This window comes from Thamnophis sirtalis, unplaced genomic scaffold (assembly GCF_051295495.1).
Source record: "Thamnophis sirtalis isolate CommonGarterSnake01/CBP01778 unplaced genomic scaffold, rThaSir2_p1.2 scaffold_9, whole genome shotgun sequence".
NCBI lineage: Eukaryota > Metazoa > Chordata > Lepidosauria > Squamata > Natricidae > Thamnophis > Thamnophis sirtalis.
The window spans coordinates 51,773,167-51,795,568 of record NW_028261389.1 but is presented as its reverse complement, the minus strand read 5'-3'; the positions used below and the strand labels follow the sequence as shown (position 1 = coordinate 51,795,568).

Sequence of the window (22,402 nt, the reverse complement as noted above, 5' to 3'; positions counted from 1 at the left end):
GTAGTAACCAAACTGGAACATGATTCTTCCTCTGGCAAATGTTGCAAATAAATCTTGCAACACAGATTTATTACTACAAAGCGTAATAGAGAAGAGTTTACCCTCTATCCCAAGTTGTCATAGAAATGGGATGTATGAATTCCCTGTATCAACATTGGGCTCTTCTTGAGTTTCCAGGCTGAGTGATGAATGGGAGACAGACAGGAGTGTGACAGGTGGGCTGCTGGTGGTTCACAGGGGCTCGGGAGAACCTCTAGCTAAGATTCTGTGCAGTTCAGAGAACTCCCAAATCCCACTTTTGGCTGGCCCCACCCTACTCCAAGAGTCCCCATGGTGCCTCTTTTGGATGCAGGGAAGTGCAGAGCACACGTGCAGGCTCAGGGAAGGTGAAAAACAGACATACTGAAAGTTCGGGAAGGCCAGAAACGGACCAATTTCTGGCCTCCAGAGCCTGGGGAGTCCATTTTCACCCTCCTGGAGGCTCAAGGAAAACCTCCAGAGCCCGGAGAGGGCAAAAACGCCTGCCCCAGCTGTGGTGCAGGACTAGGACATGACCACCATGGCCATGCTCACCTAGCAAATGGGCAGAGAATCCCTTGCTAAAATTTTTGAAGCCCACCCCTGGAGAGGTGTGCCAGTTTATATGTTCTTTGAATAGTTATACTCTGTGTAATATTTGTTGTCCAATCAGGGCAGAATCATGTTTTGGACATCTACTGTACATCAGTGGTGGGTTCCTACCAGTTTGTACAAGTTCAGCCTAACTTGTAATGGTTTGGTGGCTTAGCCCGCTGGAACCAGCAGTGACCCAGGCCTGCTATGTTCCCAAACTGGTTCTTTGGGTAATGCCATAGGCGCTGCCATCTTGTTTTTCAGTTCTGTGCATGTGCAGAACAATTTTAATTGCACTGTGCATGCACACGAACACACGAATGAATCAACAGTAGTGCCTGCCAGAACCCACTCCTGCTGTACATGACCTATGTTTGCTACCTTACTGTCCCAATAATACTGAGACCCATTCGTTTAGCTGTGTGTTTGTGTGTGTGTGTGTGTGTACAGTTTAGTCAATCATTAGAAAACTGCATTAAGAAATCCAGTTATTTTATGAAAAGAATTTTGTCACATGTACCAAACTGATGCAATTATGTAACATAATATATAATATTAATAATGAATGAAAACATGTGTCTGAAAAGTACCACTCTATCTGTACATTTTATCTCCAGTAAATTATAGCATGACCTCAATATTTTTATATACTAAAAAGCCAGCTTTTTTGCTAGGAACATCACATATATAACAATTTACTGTGCTTTGGTAAGACCAAATTTTTTTAAAAAAGAATAAAAATATTTTTACCTTCTGTAATTGCACTACTGAGTACCTCAAGAAGAAAAGTACCAACATTATATATTATGAATGGACCAGCAATTTGCCAAATAATGCTCCTATACAATTTTCATTAATTTCAAGAGTTGCCTGGATATAACCAGGACAGAATGCCATAGATTAATATATCAAAAATTCTGGTTTCCCCCCCAAAAAAATTACATTTGAGGAAATGGCTCCTTAAAACACAGTATAGTACCTTATGCTAACTAATGCAATATACTATAATTGAACTTCTTGACTGTTGGTTTTACTGTTAGAATAATTAAAATTACAATGGAATTTACTTATAGTTCTATTCTTTCAAGATAGCCAATTAAATATTAGTTGTAACAGATTTAAAAAATAAGCTTATTGAGATGAAAAAATATAATAATGTCTCTGTAGACATGCAAACATTTTGAACTGAGGTTATTGATTAAACAATACACTGATTTCTTCTTACCCTTATTTGGATTTTTAACTTATAAAATGTTTTCTTAAAAGTCAAAATAGTGCTTTTGAATCCATAGTTATTCGGTATAAAAATAATAATAATTTTTCCCCTTTGCTTTTAATGGCTAGTTTAGAAACTTGCTGTAAACTAATTTACTTCTCACATCTATTGTTTCCATTAGGCACATTCAAGTAAATAATAAAGAACCCAAGTAACAATGTCCAAAGCCCAGCATGGCTTGATAAAATTTTATAGAGTGAGCTGTCCATTCCCTGGAATGGAATTTTTAAAAAGTCACTTCACTCAGCCAAAGACTTGGCTGACTTGATAGTAGTATCTATTCTTGTGCAGAATAGTTTCTTTTGCTTTTCTTTCTTTAAAATCCATCTGTTCTACAGTTAGAAGTACTAGCATCAAAGGAAGCAGAGCTGCAAACATAGGCAGAAGTTTTTTTCTCCCAGAAGATGTCAGAATGAAGACTAATGAATAAAGCAGGTAGGTTAATTGTTGATCCAATCCATAATGATTAAGGTCATACTTCCAATCATCACAATTATGCCACTTAGCAGGAACAGGAGAGCCTAAATAAATAACATACAAAATACTGAATTTATTTTGTCAGAAACAAGGTCATGAAAGGAAATAGCCTATTATACAAAAAAGTCAAATTTTTTGGCAATTTTCAAAACTGCATCATTCAAAACCAAGATGAAAAACGTTGAACACATCCTGCCTTTATTTTTGGGGAAAGCTAAGAAAATTCAGGCCAAGGTGGCGCAGTGGTTAAATGCAGCACTGCAGGCTACTGCTAGATCAGCAGGTCAGCGGTTAAAATCTCACCGGCTCAGGGTTGACTCAGCCTTCCATCCTTCCGAGGTGGGTAAAATGAGGACCCAGATTGTTGGGGGCAATATGCTGACTCTCTGTAAACCGCTTAGAGAGGCCTGAAAGGCCTATGAAGCGGTATATAAGTCTACTGCTATTGCTATTGCTATTGCTATTGCAATGTGTTAGACTTTTAAATATGGATATGTTATGCCACTTAATTTCCAAAATGGTTTTCAGTGGCTTACAGGGATGTAAAAGTAAAATAAAAGAAATAAAAATGAACATTTAAAGAAAAAAAGGAGGGGGTGAGTTAATGAAATGGCCTCAGTACAGTTAATGCAGACATTCATAGCAATTAAGAAAGCTTTATAGTCAAACACTGTGTCAGAATGTAGCTAATAATTCTATGAATATCAAAAAAACATTCCCTTTGGTTAGGTAAACACAATTATAAGTACCTACTCCAATTTTTTGCACCGATTGCATGGATTCTTTTTTCACAAGCTTAATGTAGAAAGCTGATGGAAGTATAAAGATTAGCATGGCGGCAGCAGAGGCACCTGAATGAATCATAAAGTTTAATTAGACTGCTTATTTTTTATTACATTATATAAACTTTTTTAGAACTATAGGTATTTCAAACAAGTAACAAACAATCCTCACCAATGAATCCAAATATGTCTCGAATTGTGGGAACAAAAATGACGAGAACGTTGGTGCATACCAAAATAGCTCCTGTAATAATACAATGACGCATCCAACTAAATTCTTTGCCTGCACACAGTAATTGTGTGATGGAACTGCGGATCTGTAAAATACACATTAATTAAATTACTTAATGTTATTAAAGACGCATTAAAATTTATGCTCTTCCAAAAATGTTTTAAATATTTAAATACAATTTAAATATTCTTTTAAAACAGAATTTATATTGCCAAAATTCAACATAAATTAACATTATATTCTCCTCATTAAGTAAAGTTACTCACTGGAAAAATCACAACTGGAACAGTAAGAATGACTGCCATCAAGACTGCTAAGCGCACAATTAGAAGGAGATTATCAGTCCCAAGTACTTCTGAATAAGTATGGAGCAATTCAGCTTCCACCTTTCCTGGAAAGAGACATGTATTTTAGCAGGATATTTGTTAACTTTAATATTCACATAATATAATAAACAAGATTCTTGTGCATGTTTTAAAAAGTTTACCATTGATTTGCAAGTGGAATTGTGTGACTGTACAGCTCTGTAATATAGAATGCATTGCAATGCTGTAGCCACAATCTATTTGTTGTAACACTAATAGAAACACTATTTGTTAAATAGTGTTCTGAATTGGCTGAATTCCAGAAACTTTTATTTCAATCTAAGATTTGACTGCTTATCAGTATTCCCATTCAATACCATTATGGTATTTCTATTATTGTTGCACATCACATTGTGTATTGCTAAAAGCTACAAAGCTTGTAAAGCTAAAGCTACAAGCAGTGATATACTGTTGAATAAACAAAGTGCCATTAAATTAAACAGCTGTTGCCCGAATGAAAGTTACTGACAGTCTATAATATGATTCAGACTTCCTAACTCTTCCTCCTTATAACAGCTTTGAGTAGAAGTTGACCTGTTCACACTGCAAAGATACATAAAAATTAACATGCAAAACTTAAAATAGAAGAGTTGCTTTTTTACCATAAAATGTCAAGTATCCAAAGAGAGCAGCCAAAAGATACATGAGGAACATAGCAAAAAATGAAACATTGGATACTTTCATCATTCTTCTGCGTGTTCGGCTATTATAGAAAAACAAATAAATTGCTATGAATATTTATGAAATACATCATTCCATATGTATATGCAATTCTTTGAAAACACAAGACAGATGTCAATACACATGGCATACCCTTTCAGTTCTTCATAAATAGGGAGAATAGCAGGATGACAGACAAAAGAAAATGTCAGGATTGGTACAGCATAGACAGTCTGGAAAACATAAAATAGATGTATGATTATTTCTATATTAACTTAAAAGACACTCAGATAGTTTCTTGAAAACCTAGAGCAATAATTCTAACCAGCATGTTTTACATTTTTTCATTCATATTCCTTTTTTATGAACAGTTTTTATGAACAGTTCAAACTATTATCTATAATTGCCCTTTCTATTTATCAACTTTCCCATATGAAAAAGATTAGGTGGAAGAAAAGTAAATAGCCTGAAGGCAATTGGAATTTTTAAACCTACTCAAATATACTAAATACTAGAAAAGTATTTGTTAGCACGCAATTGTTAGTCACATCTACTTTTATTTAAGTCACCAAGCAGGTTATCAATCACTCTATTCATTTAAAAAAATATATAATTGTACAGATGGAACTGCATTTTATGCATAGCATGGAATTATTTAGCAGTGAGATGGAATTTTAAAGGTTTTACTAAATGCGTATGAGTGCTCATGTTGGGTTTTATTCAAAAGTGTTGGCTAGTAGAATATACTGTTTGTGTAACATTCTTCCATATTTGCAAACTAATTCCAAGGAGTTAAATAATGGGTGATATATGGAATTGTTAGGGAAAGAAAACTCCAGCTGTATGAGATGATACCTGATTATACCACACTGGTATAAGTGTGGTATCATTATTAGCTTATTCTTGAAGTATTCTGTCTGGTCAAACAACTGGGTAAAGATGAAATTGTTCCCTTACCCATACTTATGTTCAATTTAATTCAAGGTCAATAAGCAAGATACCGATCTTAGTATTGCTATAATAGCTTTTATAAGGTGAACAGGAAGTTTCACGACTAGTTAGACTTTGAAGAAGTCACAATCATACTTACTTAGTTTAATTATTACCTTTGAGTTGAAGATAAAATATTTTGTTACACAGGAATCATACGTTCCATTAATATTTGTTTCATTTGCAATCAACAATTGCTCCATGGTAATGTTCAGAGTTGCATTAATTAGATCATGTTCTGCTCCACAAGGAATTTGAAATTTCTTGCAAATGACCTAACAAAGGATGACCACAGTTAATTTCACATGATAAATCTGTTGTCATTCTAATTATAATTACAAGATATGACTACAAGTTTCTGTGATAGCATTTGAATTAATATTCTGAACATTTAAAAATATAGATAAATAAACAACGAAACATACCACAATAAGGAAGAAGACCATGCACAATAAGGAAAATCCACTGGTGTAGCCTAGATAACCTACAATGGTAAAGGAATGTTTTAATTTAAAGCATGCAGTACATTTGAAAAATAACATGTTCAGTATTTGGAACTATTATGCCATCTTGTTCAGTAGACAGTAGGAATTGTTATCAGAAATATTTTAATTTAATATCCATTTACAAATCACCCAGTACACTTTTAATCAAATACTGTAATCAGTATTTTCTTTCTAATACATGATTAGTTCAAATTATTCCAAATGATAAATAGTCTAATTTAGCAAGTTAACTGGCATATATCCATTAAGAATATACTGTAGCCCATTTAAGTTCAGACAATATATTCCAAATTAAGCCATTGTGACCTCAGGGACAACATTCCTCCAGGCCTTCCTGTCCTCTACCATCCTCTGGAGTCCATTTAAGCTCACACCTACTGCTTCAGTGACTCCATCCAGCCACCTCATTCTCTGTCGTCCCCTTCTTCTTTTGCCCTCCATCTTTCCCAGCATGAGGCTCTTCTCCAGTGATTCCTTCCTTCTCATTAGATGGTGAAGTATTTGAGTTTCATCTTCAGGATCTGGCCTTCTAAAGGGAAGTCAGGGTTGATCTCCTCTAGGACTGACCGGTTTGATCGCTTTGCAGTCCACGGATTCGCAGGAGTCTTCTCCAGCACCATAGTTCAAAGGTCTCAATTCTTTGGCGCTGAGCCTTTCTTATGGTCCAACTTTCACAGCCATACATTGCAACTGGAAAAACCATAACCTTGACTATACACACTTTTGTTGGCAGGGTGATGTCTCTGCTTTTTAGTATGCTGTCTAGAATTGCCATAGCTTTCCTCCCCTGTAGTAAACATCTTTTAATTTCTTGGCTGCAGTCCCCATCTGCAGTGATCTTGGAGCCCAGAAAAATAAAATCTGTCACTACCTCCATTTCTTCCCCATCTATTTGTCAGGAATTGAGAGGGCCGGATGTCATGATCTTAGTTTTCTTAACGTTGAGTTTCAAGCCAACTTTTGCACTCTCCTTCTTCATCTGCATCAAGAGGCTCTTTAGTTCCTCTTCACTTTCTGCCATTAGAGTGGTGTCATCTGCATATCTGAATTGTTGATATTTCTCCCAGCAATATTAATTCCAACTTTTGATTCATCTAGACCTGTCTTTCTCATGATGTGCTCTGCATATAAGTTAAATAAGCAGGGTGACAATATATAGCCTTGCTGGACTCCTTTCCTGATTTTGAATTGATTTTGATTTTGAACCAATCAATGGTTCCGTGTCCAGTTCTCACTGTTGCTTCTTCACCCACATATACGTTTCTCAAGAGTAAGTAAGTTAACCATTGTTTTTTCTTGTTTATTCCACATTAATATCAACATTAACAACCACTTACCTAAAGATTTTAACAATGATAAAGGAAGAATGAGCACCAAGGATACTAATATAACCAAATAATCGCCATTAGTATACCAATACCATTCTCTAGAAGGAAAAGGAGAATGTACATAGTGAAATCCTTGCATGGTAATCTGATTTGACAATTTAAAAATCATCTAAAGCTAGATGTCTTTGGCCAACCTAGACTGGTTTTGAAAACGTATTGCTTAATACTTGAATGAGAAACTTCTACGGAACTCAAGGGCTCTAACCTAGACCAGGAAGTCATAAAGAGTTGTCAGAAGGAAATGATTAATTAATTCCTTTCTTCTTGCTGCCAATAAAACTATAGGGACATATTAACAGAACATTGGGAACTTCAAGTGAAGATTTTATATTTTGAGGATTGATTTAGATTATAATGCAGGAAGCACAATGATTCCATTCTGGAGTCTCTTCTGCACATGGTTTTCCATATCTGATTATTTGTATTTATTTATTTATTTGTACCCCACCTTTTACTATTTTTAGAAATAATTCAAGGAGACAACCATATTCAATACATCTTCCTCTTCTTATTTTCTCCACAACAACAACCCTGTGAGATGGCTTGGGCTGAGAGAGAATGACTTGGCCCAGAGTTACACAGCTGTCTTTCATGGCCAAGAAAGGACTTGAACTCATGGCCTCCTGTTTTCTAGCCTTAACCACTAGACTTTCAAACAGACCTCTCCAGAGTCAGGAAAGCATAACTAGAATTTACTACTTTAGTTACCTTTGTTTAAGAACTTAATCTGTTTCAACAGAAGTCCTCAAATATTCATGTCCCTTTGCATGTTCCCATGAAAACAATTTCCACCAAGCAGTTCTAGGACTTACCCTGAATGCTCTTCAATGTTCAAAAATGCTTTAATGACCAATGGTAACTCATATTTCACGATGTAGAGGTAGCTTGACATAGCTGCAAGTGAATAATATTGTAGATAATTACAATGATAATATATTAAAAAAATAATAAAATACAGTTCCTAATGATATGATTGAATTTATTAATGAAAGCATGTTTTCTGAAAAATATAGTTTTTGGAATAAGAAGATGACTGCTTTTAAGGTGTCTAAGAAGGATCTTACCTCCAATGTTCTGCATTGTAATTGATCCAGATGCTGCAAGTTTTCCAGGCATGCCAAATGCTTTCATTCCCAATTGTTCATATAATAAAGATCCTATAGGAACAGAGATTTGGAATAATGCAATTTAGAAAGAGAAAAGGGGTTGAATCTATGATTGACAAATAGTTACGGTCCTTACCTCCTTCATTGGAAGTCTTCAAAAGAAGATGAACGGAATATAGAGAAAATATTGACACGAAGACTAAGAGAATTCTAAAAAGCAAATACAAATGCAATGTTTTGTTTTGAAATTGAATATATAAATAAAAAGTATCAAGATCATATAAATTTATATACATATTTCTGCCAGTGAATTAAATTAGAACTATCTGAACACCCTTAAATTCTTTCTTGCTATAATGGCTTTGAAAAATGAATAAATTTAACATGGTCACATCGTTCCCAAAGTAAATAATGAAATTAAATATAAATTTAAATGCAGTGAATATATTAGGAATATTTACTGTGCTCAGGGGACAAGGGACAGTCTAAGAAGGATTAAAAAGAGCCCAACTGCCACTTTTAAAAACTTAAATCTAGCAGAAATTATTTCTAGATCAGAGGATCTACTCATGGTAATTCATGCTCAGGTAGTCTCTGCTAGATTACTGCCATAAATTGTATATCGGGCTGCTCCTGAAGACTATCTGGAAACTTTAGTAGATGATAAGTGTAATGGTGCAAGCAGTTAAGTTTGTTTCTGGTAGAACACATGTCACACCTCCAGTTTTTGAGCTGCATTGTTTACCAGTGTGTTTCTGGGTCCAATGGAAGGTGCTGGTATTAACCTTTGAAGCCCTTCATAGCATGGCACTGAGTTGTCTGGGGGACTATTTTTTTCAATTTTATGTTCCCATCTACCATGCAAAAAGGGCATGTTATAGGTTCAGTTACCTATGGAGCTACATTTTGCAGGCCCTTGGCGTGAGTCTTTTCTGCCATGGAAATCTTCTCCCTGAGATTCCATTTTCTAGAGGGCACCAAACACCCTTTTGAAGTGTGGACTGACCATAAAAATTTGGAGGCGTTGAAAACCCCCAGAAAACTTTCTTCCAAACAGATGCGCTGGGCTCAACATTTCAATAGATTCAATTTTACTTTGAAATACATTCCGGGGGGGGGGGGATTTTATGGCTGATGCTTTGTCCAGACTTCCACAGTTCCACTGTTCCAAGCTCAGTGTTGTCTAACCTGTCATTCCCACAAAAAGCCTGGCTGCTCCTGTTGTCACTAGAAGTCAAACAAACTTCTAAATTGGAGGTCACAATCTCTGACCTAAAGGAGGCCCTTGCAAAGGATGACTGGTTCCAACAACACATGGATGAATGCACTATAAAAGATAGATTGGCTTGGATTGGAGCAAAATTATACATCCCTTTGCCCATTAGGACCATTGTACTCCAACGGGCTCATGACTCTCGCATGGCTGGACACTTTGGTTTCGTCAAGACCCTGCATCTCATTAAGAGGCAATTTTGGTGGCCTTCATTGAAGAAAGACATTGAGACTTATGTAGCTAGTTGTCCCATTTGTGCTGCAGTGAAATGTCCTCCGGGAAAACCCCAGTGTTTGCTCCAGGCGGTAGGTCACCCAGAAGCCCCGTGGAAGGAGATCTCTATGGATTTCATTGTTGAACTTCCAGAAAGTCAAGGGAACACAGTAATCTGGGTTGTTACTGACTTATTCTCCAAGCAAGTTCATTTCATTCCTTGCTCCAAGATCCCTTCCGCTAAATCTCTCGCTAAGATGTTCATCTCACATATATATCGCTTACATGGGGTACCCGACCGCATCATTTCGGATAGGGGTGTTCAATTCACCTCCATATTCTGGAAGGAATTCCTGAAACGGATTGGCTCTGCCCAGGGGTTAAGCTCTTTCCACCATCCTCACTCTAATGGGGCTTGCGAGAGGACTAATTCTGTGCTGGAACAATATCTACGTTGTTTCATCAACTACCAGCAAGATGATTGGGTGGAATTATTGCCTCATGCTGAAGTGGCTTACAACAATTCCGTGCACAGTAGCACTGGCTTTACCCCTTTTCGTGTGGTATACGGGCAGGATTTTGTGCCCATCCCAGAGATTCCTCGTGAGCAGCCGCAAGTGTCTTCACTATCCGAGTGGAGTGACCGCCTTCAGGAAGTATGGCCTTTGACACTCCGGGCTCTAGATGCTGCACACCGCTCTCATAAGAAACATGCTGATAGAAAACGGACTAAGCCCCATGACTATAAAGTTGGCGATTGGGTTTATTTATCCACTAAGTTCCTTCAAACGACTCAGAAGTCGAAGAAGTTGGGCCCCAAATATGTTGGCCCATTTCCAATTATCAAGATCATCAACCCTGTCTCCGTCCGCCTCCAATTACCTAAGCACCTCAGCCGAGTTTATCCTGTTTTTCATGTTAATCTCCTGAAGCCTGAACTTACTTCTTCGTTGAGGGCTCCTCTTCCACCTCCACCCACCCCACTTTTAATAGAGGGTGAGCAGCATTTTGAGGTCCGTGAGATTTTGGACTCTCGTAAGTGAAGGAACCGTATCCAATACCTTGTGGCTTGGAAGCATTTTCCCCCATCTCACACTGAATGGGTTGACAAGTCCCATGTTCGAGCTCCTCGTCTGCTCCGCAAGTTCTACTCTGCCTACCCTGACAAGCCCTGATTCTTGGGTGGTCTACAAATTTTCCTTTTTTCCCCCTTCCCATATCTTTCTTCTGTGTCGTGTTGTCTCTCTGTTTGTTTGTGTTCTTTCATTTCTGCAGGTCTGACTGCCCTTTTCTGGAGGAGGGCCGGATGTCAGCCTCTGCCTTGCTGCTGCTTCGGCTGCCATGGAAACGGGGAGGGGGGGCATGGTATTTGGGAGGGGAATCATTATGTGCTGGAGGAATATTCTAGAAGCTGTCCTGACCATCTCATTGCGCATGTGAAGGAAGGGAGTTTTCCGCCAAGGTTAACTGTCCAGCATTCCACCCTGATGATGTTTTTTGAAGATATCTCCCACCTGACATTTGGGTGAATTATACTTGGACTATGGCCTGGGGTGCCAAGGGGAGGGGATTGACCTATACATGATATTCATTGCTTTCACGCCCAATTAGCTTTGCTTCGCTACTTATCATTTGTACTTAGTAAAAGTACACTTAATTTCAAACAAATGGAGTTGCGTGGTTTTCTTTCCTGATTATTAAATGAAGCAGCACCTAACAATTGGGCTTCTGGAGGTCCCTTAAGACCAGTTTATGCCTGCAGGCCTGGGGATTCTAGGAGATGCTGAACTAGTAAGGTAGCTCTGCTACTTTTAATAGTTTTTTGTCTATTATTCTTTATTTTAGCTTGGTTTTAAATTTTTAATGTCTTTATTAACGGTTTTTTGCTCTGTTGTATACTGCCCAGAGCACTTGTTTGTGTGTGGGAATATATATAAATTGGTTAGAAAATATATCTGTCAAGATTTAAGCCGTTTCAGATTCAGATAGGAGTTATTTTATAAGCTGATCAACATTGTCTACTCAGTTGTTTCTAGTCTGAAATGCTTATTTATTCAAAGAAGAAATAAAATGGTATTTACTTTTTAAAAATTTTAGTCCTTGCTTTACAATATATTTTAGATAAATTAATTTCCAATAGAAAAGATAAACAATTTAAGAAAAAAACCATAATGTTAGGTTACATTTTTATATCTGTCTGCAAGCCGCACTGAACTCATTGTTTATTCTAGCATAGTTAACATTGATATAAAATGTAGTGATAAACTCTGTATTTGTGCATGTGTTTGAATATGTGTATTTCCTCTGACTAAAATGTGCTTTTTGTCAAACCCTGCCCCTCAGAGAATCCCACTAGCATACATTATGCTGATTACATTGTAACCACTGCAAAACTTTTATGAAGCATGAAATGGCACATTAAAATACAACTATTTATTATGTTATTTCCATATTTCTTTGGTTTCTATTAATAACGAACACATACATTCCACTATATTTGCCTTGCTAAATATGCAGTCCTTTAACTTTTCAGACTTAAAACAGCCTTCTAACAGAAATACATCTGTATGTATCTCCTTGCTTTTCACACCAACGACTACATAGCTAAATTCTACTCAGGATCTGTTGGTCTCTGTAATATGACAGATGCCCTTTTCTTATTTAAAGCAGAACCCACAGCAAACTCTACAGTATATGATATTTTTACATGAGAAATTATCAAGGAAAAAATTGACAAATGCTTTATGATGCGATAGGCAAAATGTAGGATGGCAAATAGTATCCAAATCTAGTTTGTTTCCAATTTTTATAAATAACTCAAGATGCTGAGCATACCTAATTCTCCTCCTTCCTATTATTTTCCAATAATAACAACCCTGTGAGGGGGGGTTGGGCTGAGAGAGAATAATTGGCCCAAAGTCACCAGCCAGTTAAGTTGTAGAACACTATAATCCAGAAATTATAATGGATAAATTGAAGTATTCTCCCCACTATTTGAGAAAACTATCAGTGATATTTATATTAATGTAAACATCATTTTTGAGGAAAGACACAGCATTCAAACAAAATAAAAGGCAACTTAACCAATTATAACTAAAACACTAAAAGTGAGTATAATTTCATTTTTATAGTGTATAAATTCAAAAATTTCAAAATCTGTTTAACTTCCATTGCCCACAAAAAAGAAAGAAGATCTATGAGCTATTCAAATCTAAATGTTTAAAATCCTACTGGCTGCAATAGGAGAAATGTAAAGCTAAATATGAGCTGTATTCTGAAATTACTGGGTCTCTAAATTATTAGTTGAGCTGATTTTTTTCTGTTCAAAATAATTTGCAGTCTAATCTCATAGACTTGCCATTTAAAACAATTTACTGTGAATTCAAGAATATTTCTAGATAAATGTTCATTTGTTCTTGCCTCTAGCAATGTCAATGGGATTAAAATGGCTTGTGTTCAGTTACTTTAGTAGAATTGCGTTTTAGATTTGAAGCAAACACCTACAAATATTTTCCTAAAACAATTACATATTGTGATTTCATTGCATTCTAATACTTACACAAAGAGAGCAATTCCTGTGTTTGCCATGGCATAAGAAAGTCCAAGGATGCCACTGCCCACAATAGCATTGCTGAGGTTAAATACTGACATTCCAAAGGAAGTTGTACCTGGATGCTGTAAATAAGAGTGGTGAAAGTTCACAATTTGCTTTTACTTGTGAGAGGTTTTATAATAAAATTGATTTACTTTATAAAAACACTATTGATATGTGCTTACATATTCAGTTTCATATTTCTTCTTCCCTTGGTTGGATTCAAGTAAAAAGTTTTGGTTTTCTGGATCCATATCTACATAATGGCTGTGAAAGGAAGGGAAGGAAGAACTTTAAATACTACAGTATTGTAAAATTCCACTTATTTTTAACTGAGTTAAAATCTGAATAAATGTTTCCACAATGTGCAACATTTTCTTCTTTTTCCTGGCTTGTGATATTGTCATTTTTAAATATTTTCCTTTAGTGGGGGAATTCCAAAAATAGATCAATCAATCAATCAATCAATTGATCTATTGATCTATCAATCAATCAATCAATCATCTATCTATCTATCTATCTATCTATCTATCTATCTATCATCTACCTACCTACCTACCTACCTATCTACCTACCTACCTATCTACCTATCCACCTACTCACCTACCTACCTTTCAATCATCTATTCTATTTTCCCAAGTTCAATCAGATGGGACAGGTATTTGAAGAGGATGTTGTACTATGGTTCAGTGTAAGGCAGAGAAATCTCCCTGACCTCTTCATTGCAGCTGATTTTGTGGGGTAGTGATAGCTGAAGTCGTTGCTGTTGGAGCTGTAGCTGCTGCTGTCCTCCTCTCGGGTGCTGTTCAGCTTGCCCATTTCAGCTTTGGTCATGCTAGGATCCAGGGTGTCTTCTTAGGGAGCAGGTCAATCAGGCCAAATAATTATTTGAGCCTGGGGTCCTCGTGATCTTTTGTCCTTGGCAGCCGCGGATCCTGCCTTGTCTGCGAAGGTAAGGGGAAAACGTCAATACTGCAGTAATCTTCTGAAGCTGGTCACGTGAGATGCTGCTTCGAAGCTGCTGCTCACCGCAGCTGATTCAGCCAGGCAAGTGGAAAACTACCAGCAGAGAAGGGCGGGATAAGTGAAGAGGGGTGAGGGAAGGAAAAGTACTGGGAGGAGAACAAAGATATCTCCAGCTAGAACACTGGGAGCACACGTTGTCTGGAAAGATGGGGTGGCTGGGGAGAACAAAAGATCTACGGTGAGCAGCCAGAGTGCCAGGGCAAAAGAAGGCTTCTCTGCCCAGCCAAGCAAATAAGCAAAAAGCCACATCTTTCCCGTTTCCATCCATCCAGAGATTGAGAAACATCCCCCACAGGTAGATTAAGATCAGGGAAGCTTAACAACACACTCACACACACTCTCTCTCTCACACACACTCAGTCACTCATGACATGATTGCGTAATCAGATTTGGAAGTGAAGGAACTCCACCCATCCATCCTCTTTTTGCCCGGAACTTCACATGATGCAATCTAAGTAACCGATTGTCACGGTCCCTTTCTAATGTTAACTGACTACTGCCCGAAGCATCTCTTGGACTTTCCAGAGCATTTCCAACTATTTATTTCTCCTCCTTGGGAATTCTTCTTTCCCGGGAATTCTGCTTCGGAAAATGTAGACAACAATGCAAATCAGTCACAAGACTGCATCCCCAGCGCCGTCTTTTGTGGAGAGGGTTTGAAAAAGCAGAGGGAGGGAGATCCTGGATGCCCTGCTGTGACACAGTAAGGCTGATGGATTCTCCTTCCCCCCAAATGCTCCTTCTCTATCATGCTCACAGCTTAAGCCTCACACATTCTTACGTTTAAAAAATCAGTCCACAGCTAGTTATATCACTAGCAAACGCAGTTAACCCACTCAGACAGCTGTTGATATCTTCTTTGAGCCTCTCCCCCAAACCCAAAATTGAATATTTTACTTCAATCTACAAAGCTTAATACTTGCAAACGTCCGGAGCTTCTTTCTTCGGTCGATTTCTCTCTTTAAACAGAAGCAAAAAATCCTTAGATACCGACAGTCCAAAGGACAGGTACGAAAAACAATTAGTAATAAAATTAAATGTAATATTAAAAAACAGAATTGTAATATGTCAAGTGAACAGAAAAAAGTAAGTTAGGTTATTTCTGGTGAAAACAGACAAAGCCCCCACACGCTCAGGAGAGAAGCGCTGGGTGTATGAGAGTGAGGAGAAGCCACTCACAGAACAACACGCTCGGTTCTAGAGGACGCAGGCTGATACCTCCGCTTTTGAGAGAAGCATGGGGCGACATCAGCGAGAGAGCAAGGGGAGAGGAGGATTCACAGCGGCAGCAAGCAGAGATTTTACAGTGTGTACCAACATTGGGCTGCGTGGCTCCACCCCTCTTCCCCAAACACCCAATGCGACTTCCAGGAACCTTCCGGTCCTGGTCCAACAGGAGAAGATCTCTCAAGCTGACCCTACGCCTTTTATTCAGAAACTATTCAAAGTAGCTCAGCAAAAGTAGGGATGAGATTTATTTATTTATTTATTTATCTTAGCCAACTCCCCTGTTTCAACAGTCACAACTGAGATTGTATAACTGCTTCCAAGAACGTGTGTGGCCCTGGCACACTTGAAATTCTCACTGATAATGACAGTGCAGGGAAGAGACAAATTAAATAATACTTTAACTTGGAAAAATTCCAGGGAAATGATGTCATATAATATGCCTGCCAGCAAGTTATGCACGCTAAATTCTGGGAATGTCTTCTAAATATTATAAACTCTTCAGTTGAGGTTGCTTAATGATAAAACAGCCAGATTGGTGTGGCAGTGCAGCATGAGGCTAAAAACATGAGACCCAGTCTTGTCTTGAGCATGAAGCCAACTAGGTGATTTTAGGCCAGTTACTCTCACTCAGTCCTAGGAAGCAGGCAATGGCAAACCATTTTTGAAATCTTGCAGGAACTTGTCGCCAAAAGTCAACATTGCCAAATCTTGCCAAGAAAACTGCAGGCAGTTGCCAGAAGTCAACATTCTCAAACACACTCTATAAATAACTAATTTGTACTGTAGGATAAAAATCATTTTTATGCTACATCAATTGACAACATCCAGATTAAGATTTCAGATCACACATCAAATAAAAGCAGCAAGAACAAAGGGAGTTAATATTGATAACATCTTGAATTCTGCAGTTTAGTTGATGTGAAAAATTGACTAGAGAGTTAATGCAAAATGCAGTAGGGCTGCGATGGCGAACCTATGGCATGCATGCACCGGCCAGCTGATTTTCGGGCTTCCAGAGGAAGTTAGTTCTCAAACTTCTGGTTGGCCCGTTGGCCTGGTTTTCGTCCTCCCCAGGCTTCAGGAAAGCCTCCGGATCCTGGGGAGGGCAAAAATCCCCTCACTGTGTGAGGGGGAGGTCGGGTGCATATGCACAGGGGTTCGAGTGCATATGCACAGGGGTTCGAGTGCACATGCACGGCGGGTCACGCGTGCATGCACGGGGAAGTCGTGTGCACATGCATAGGTGATTGGGGCACACACACACAATTTTGGCACGCCATCACTGCAGTAGGGTAACTGAAATCATAGAAAAACACAATACCTTCATGTATGGGTAAGCCCTTCTTATAAAGTGGAGAAGATTATTATATCAAAAAATTGAGTTCTACTGTGGGAAGCCTACATCTAAAATGTTATGTGTAACGTTTCAGTTATTTTCTCTAAAACTCTAATCCTATTGTACCATCAAGTCCACTAACACTTTTTGTATTAGACATTGGCAGATACATTGCAGTAGTGAGGAACTTGGTGTAGTTCTGTATCATTATTAACTATGCAATTTTGAGTTCCACGTAAATATGTGACTGTGTATTTCACATGATAGAGTCACTATGTGTAAGTTGGGAAGCTGTCTAAAGTTAATAAAATAAGTAAATAGAAACTCACCAAAAGGGAATCAATATCATTTGTATAATGTATACTTTTAATACAAGTTTATTACTTTTTTAAATACAACTTACATTTAACAATCTTAAGTCTTGATTTATGAATACAATTTTAAAATAATTTTCAGTTTGAATCACTGTTTTCAAAATATTGAAAATAAATCTTTATATTACCAATGATTCCAAATTTATCAAATCCCAAATTTGATAAGCCGAGGTGGTACAGTGGTTAAATACAGCACTGCAGGCTACTTCAGCTGACTGCAATTCTGCAGTTCGGCTGTTCAAATCTCACCAGCTCAGGGATGACTCAGCCTTCCATCCTTCCGAGGTGGGTAAAATGAGGACCCGGATTGTTATTGGGGGCAATATGTTGACTCTGTAAACCGCTTAGAGAGGGCTGAAAGCCCTATGAAGCGGTATATAGGTCTAACTGCTATTGCTATTGCTATTAATGCTAATCCAGACCAATTTAATTTTCTTATGAAAATGTGTCTTATTTTCTTGCACAGGAAAAGTAAACATCCTCTGATTCCGCCCACCAGCCCGGACATCATCACGTCCAATTTTTGATGCTCTGAGCATTAGCCAAAAGTCACATTTACGAACTGGTAACGAAAGTAAGATGATTTCATCCCTGTTCAGTAGCACATATATTGGTTTTGAATATACACAAAGCTCTTTTTTTCCTGAAGAACATTTTTTTCTGAAGAAAAAAAATCTTTTATACTTTCAAAGTAGATTTGATTGTTGAAGGGAAGTTTTTAAAAGATCCCTGACAATAGTGCATATCAGAAATCAACTCAATGGAAGATTGTGTATATTCTCCTTTCATATTTTCATAATTTTGAAGCTTGAAAAGGGAAATCTTAACATTGAGCACTAAGCAATGGTTCATGGTGTAGACATATTCCATTGGCATTTTTTTCCTGAGCAATTGTTTGATAAATTATCTTATGGGATTATTAGTTGTTTATCCTCTAGACCAGTGACGTGCAGGCAGGGGAGGCAGGGCCTCACCACTGTCATCATGAAAAGAAAAAAAAAATGTAAAAGGAAAAAGGCTGAGGTAGTTGCTGCCAGAGTCACAGTGGATGACTCTGCTTAGTGCTTAACTGTTTAAAAAAGCCTCTAAAAAGTGCCCTCTACAGGAGGAAGCGAGAGAACCACGTGCCTCATTTAGTCTATCTTTATGATCACTCGAGCAGAATTAAGCAAGGGTTAAAAGCCAAAAAAATTCTTATGTAGATGAGGCACGTGGTTCTCTCGCCTCCTCCTGTAGAGGGCGTTTTTAGAGGCTTTTTTAAACAGTTAAGCAGAGTCATCCATTGGGGACTCTGGCAGCAGCTAACCCAGCCTGACCTCAGCAGCTCTTGCCTTTTTCCTTTTACATTTTTACATTTTCATCATGGCAGACAAGAGCAGAGTTGAAATCCTCTGTGAAACAGCTGGAAAAGGTATGTGGGTCGGAGGGAGGGGAAGGAATTCAAAATTAATGTAATTTGTAAGCAATTGTATTATTGTAAGTAATTTGTGTGTGTGTGTGTTTTACCCACCTCTGCTGGTCCGCGGGCTGGCACTTTTTTTTATGTCGGACATAGTGGCAGGGCTTTTGGACATAGCAGCAGGGCTTTTGAGTTTGAGTTTGAGTTTATTGAACACTTATAGGCCACCCTTTTCCCTGAGGGGACTCAGGGCGGCTTACAATAATGAGGGAAGGGAGTGCAAGACAAGACATAAAAGAAAACGTGAGTAAAAAATTAACCATAAAAGCACAACATTCACTCAGCATTCGGGCGGGGAGAGAGTAAAGTCCTATCCCCAGGCCTGACGGGATAGCCAGATCTTGAGGGCCGTGCGGAAGGCCTGGACGGTGGTGAGGGTACGGATCTCCACGGGGAGATTGTTCCATAGCGTCGGAGCTGCAACTGAGAAGGCTCTCCTCCGCGTAGTCGCCAGTCGGCACTGACTGGCGGATGGAATTCGGAGGAGGCCTACTCTATGCGATCTGATGGGACGGAGGGAGGTAATTGGCAGAAGGCGGTCTCTCAAATAGCCAGATCCACTACCATGGAGCGCTTTATAGTGGTAAGTAGGACCTTGAAGTGCACCAGACGATCAACAGGTAGCCAGCGCAGCTCACGGAGGATCGGTGTTATGTGGGCGAACCGCGGTGCGCCCACGATCACTCGCGCGGCCGCATTCTGGACTAGCTGAAGTCGCCGGATGCTCTTCAAGGGCAGCCCCATGTAGAGCACATTGCAGTATTCCAGCCTAGAGATCACAAGGGCTCGAGTGACTGTTGTTAGGGCCTCCCGGTTCAGGTAGGGCCGCAACTGGCGCACCAGGCGAACCTGGGCAAATGCCCCCCTGGTCACAGCTGACAAATGATGGTCGAAACTCAGCTGTGGGTCCAGGAGGACTCCCAAGTTGCGGACCCTGTCTGAGGGGTATAAATTTTGCCCCCCCAGCCTGATTGATGGAACATTAGCCAAATTATTGGGAGGAAAACACAACAGCCACTCGGTCTTTTCCGGGTTGAGTACCAGTTTGTTAGCTGTCATCCAGTCTTTAACAGCCTCGAGGCCCCGGTTCATCACGTCCACCGCTTCATTGAGTTGGCACGGGGCAGACAGATACAACTGTGTATCGTCCGCATATTGGTGGTATTTAATCCCGTGCCTCCGAATGATCTCGCCCAGCGGTTTCATGTATATGTTGAATATAGCGCCCAGCGGTTTCATGTATATATAGTTGAATATTTTGGACATAGCGGCAGGGCTTTTGGACATAGCGGCAAGGCTTTTGGACATGGCGGGACGCCTCTATGTCAGACACAGTGGCAGGGCTTTTGAACGCCCCGGTGCTGTGTCCACCATAGAGGTGGGATGCCTCTATGTCGGACACAGTGGTAGGGCTTTTGAACGCTATGTCGGACATAGTGGCAGGATGGCTTTTCCCTCTAGCACTGGGGTGGCAGGGCGGCAAGCAGGCAGCCGCCCTGTCACCCCGGCGCTAGAGGCAAAAGCCGCCTTGCCGCTATGTCCTACATAGAGGTGTCCTGCCTGTATGGCAGACACAGTGCCGGGGTGTCTGAAAGCCCAGGCACTGTGTCCGACAGAGGCGTCCTGCCTGTATGGCGGACACAGTGCAGGGGCGTCCAAAAGCCCCGCCGCTGTGTTCAACATAGAGGCGTCCCACCTGTATGGCGGACACAGCGCCGGGGCGTCCGAAATCCCTGCCGCTGTGTCTGACATAGGGTGGCTTTTGCCTGCTTGCTCTATTGATAAGCACCTCCTCTTCCTCATACAAAAAGTGTATGCCAATTCCACCTTGAACGTGAGGTGTAATGCCCAAGGGAGTTTAACCGGCTCAGTAAGGGCACAAAAAGGGGTACGGCAGGGTTGCATCCTGTCCGCCTCCCTCTTTAACTTCTATATTAATCCCCTGATTGATCTCTTACAGAACCCTGATTTCCATTCTCCTAACCTAGCACAACGCAAAGTGCCAATTCTCTTTAGTTTTTGCTAAAAGACCAAGCCAATACTCCTGGAAAATAGAAGGACATAGTTTGGAACAGGTTAGAACATTTAGATACCTTGGGGTGGTTTTCCACTCGTAAGGGACATGGAAGGCACACCTGGATCACACAATGCAAGTAGCCAATAGGTCCTCAAATGCAATATTAAACATTTCTTTTATATAGGTGGAGGTTAGTTAGTACCTGCTGCCTTAAAACTTTTTGAGGCCAAAACATTGGCACAAATTCCATATGGGGCACAAACAGGAATCCTTGCAAAGAGAGACTGGCAGTTGCTCTTACCTGAACTGCATGTTTAAAAGAAGGTGTGGGAGGAGTAACACATGGGTATTAACCCAGCCCTTTTGCCCTGGAGACTGAGGTAATCTTTGAGGCCACACCTGCGTTCCTCCTTCTGACCTCTCAGATTAACCGATGGTTGTAGCAGAGCACATGGAAGGAAGGAACAAAAAACAATGCAAGCACACTTCCTTCCTGTCTGGCCCTGACTGACCACTGAGCTAACTCAGGCTCCTGGCGCAGGGCGCCCTAAACCAAGGGGGGGGGAAGTGACTCCTCCCACACCTTCTTTTAAACATGCAGTTCAGGTAAGACCAACTGCCAGTTTCCAAAGTGAGGTGTGGAAGGAGTAACACATGGGACATACCAAAGCTAGATGTCCTAGGGAGGGATTAATGGGCCTGAGCCCCTCGAGAGTCTAAGACTCCCTGCAGAACCCTCCTATCAAAGACTGCTTCTGCGGAGGCGTAAGCATCTAGTCGGTAATGCCTAATGAACGGCAAAGGAGACGACCAGGCGGCAGCCCGGCAGATCTCCTCTAGGGGGGCCTGGGGGGCCCAGGCTGCTGAGGTGGCCGCACTTCTGGTAGAGTGTGCTGTGATGCCCTCTGGGACCTGAATTCCCCGTGCCTTGTAGGCCTGTGAAATGGCCACCCTGATCGACCTGCTAATGGTGGCCAAGGAAACCTTAGCGCCTCTGGTGGACGGTTGATATGACACGAAGAGGGCTTCTGAATGCCTAAAGGGTGCTGTGCGCTTCAGGTAGATGCGCAAGGCTCTTCTGACGTCCAATCTGTGCCAAGATCTTTCCCTATCCCTGGAGGGCTGTGGACAGAAGTCCGGCAGAACTATCTCTAGAGCCCTGTGGAAGGGGGAATTGACCTTGGGCATGAACACGGGGTCCAATCTGAGGATGACCCGGTTCTCTAGGAAGGTGCAGAGGTCCGCTCTGCTGGAGAGAGCATTGATCTCAGATACTCTCCTGGCCGAGGTGATGGCGACCAGGAAGATGACCTTAAGGGTCAGGAATTGTAGGGAAACTTCCTTCAAGGGTTCGAATGGTGCCTCCGTCAATGCCTGGAGGACTGTGGGTAAGTCCCAGGTAGGGAATCGATGGACCACTGTGGGTTTCAGATTCACCACTCCCTTAAGGAAGCACTTTAGGACCGGATGTTGGGACAAGGGTGGAGC

General features: G+C 40.2%; 1 protein-coding gene across 2 annotated transcripts; it reads right to left on the bottom strand.

The window, feature by feature from the left end:
• Positions 1-1,087: 1,087 nt before the first annotated feature.
• Positions 1,088-15,967, bottom strand: SLC38A2 (solute carrier family 38 member 2). Of its 2 annotated transcripts, XM_087723541.1 has the most exons (17): positions 15,678-15,967; positions 15,396-15,457; positions 14,188-14,416; positions 13,658-13,739; positions 13,440-13,555; positions 8,531-8,604; positions 8,353-8,445; positions 8,101-8,182; positions 7,238-7,326; positions 5,820-5,878; positions 5,511-5,669; positions 4,558-4,637; positions 4,347-4,447; positions 3,646-3,770; positions 3,320-3,464; positions 3,119-3,216; positions 1,088-2,409 (listed from the first exon to the last, which is right to left on the bottom strand). In XM_087723541.1, the coding sequence occupies exons 3-17, from the start codon at positions 14,304-14,306 to the stop codon at positions 2,329-2,331; spliced, it is 1,503 nt and encodes a 500-aa protein (XP_087579667.1). In that variant the 5' UTR covers positions 14,307-14,416; positions 15,396-15,457; positions 15,678-15,967; the 3' UTR covers positions 1,088-2,328. The 2 variants fall into 2 exon arrangements, with proteins under 2 accessions (XP_087579667.1, XP_087579668.1); XM_087723542.1 differs by lacking the exons at positions 15,396-15,457; positions 15,678-15,967 and having other exon boundaries at positions 14,084-14,188.
• Between the last annotated feature and the right edge of the window lie 6,435 nt (positions 15,968-22,402).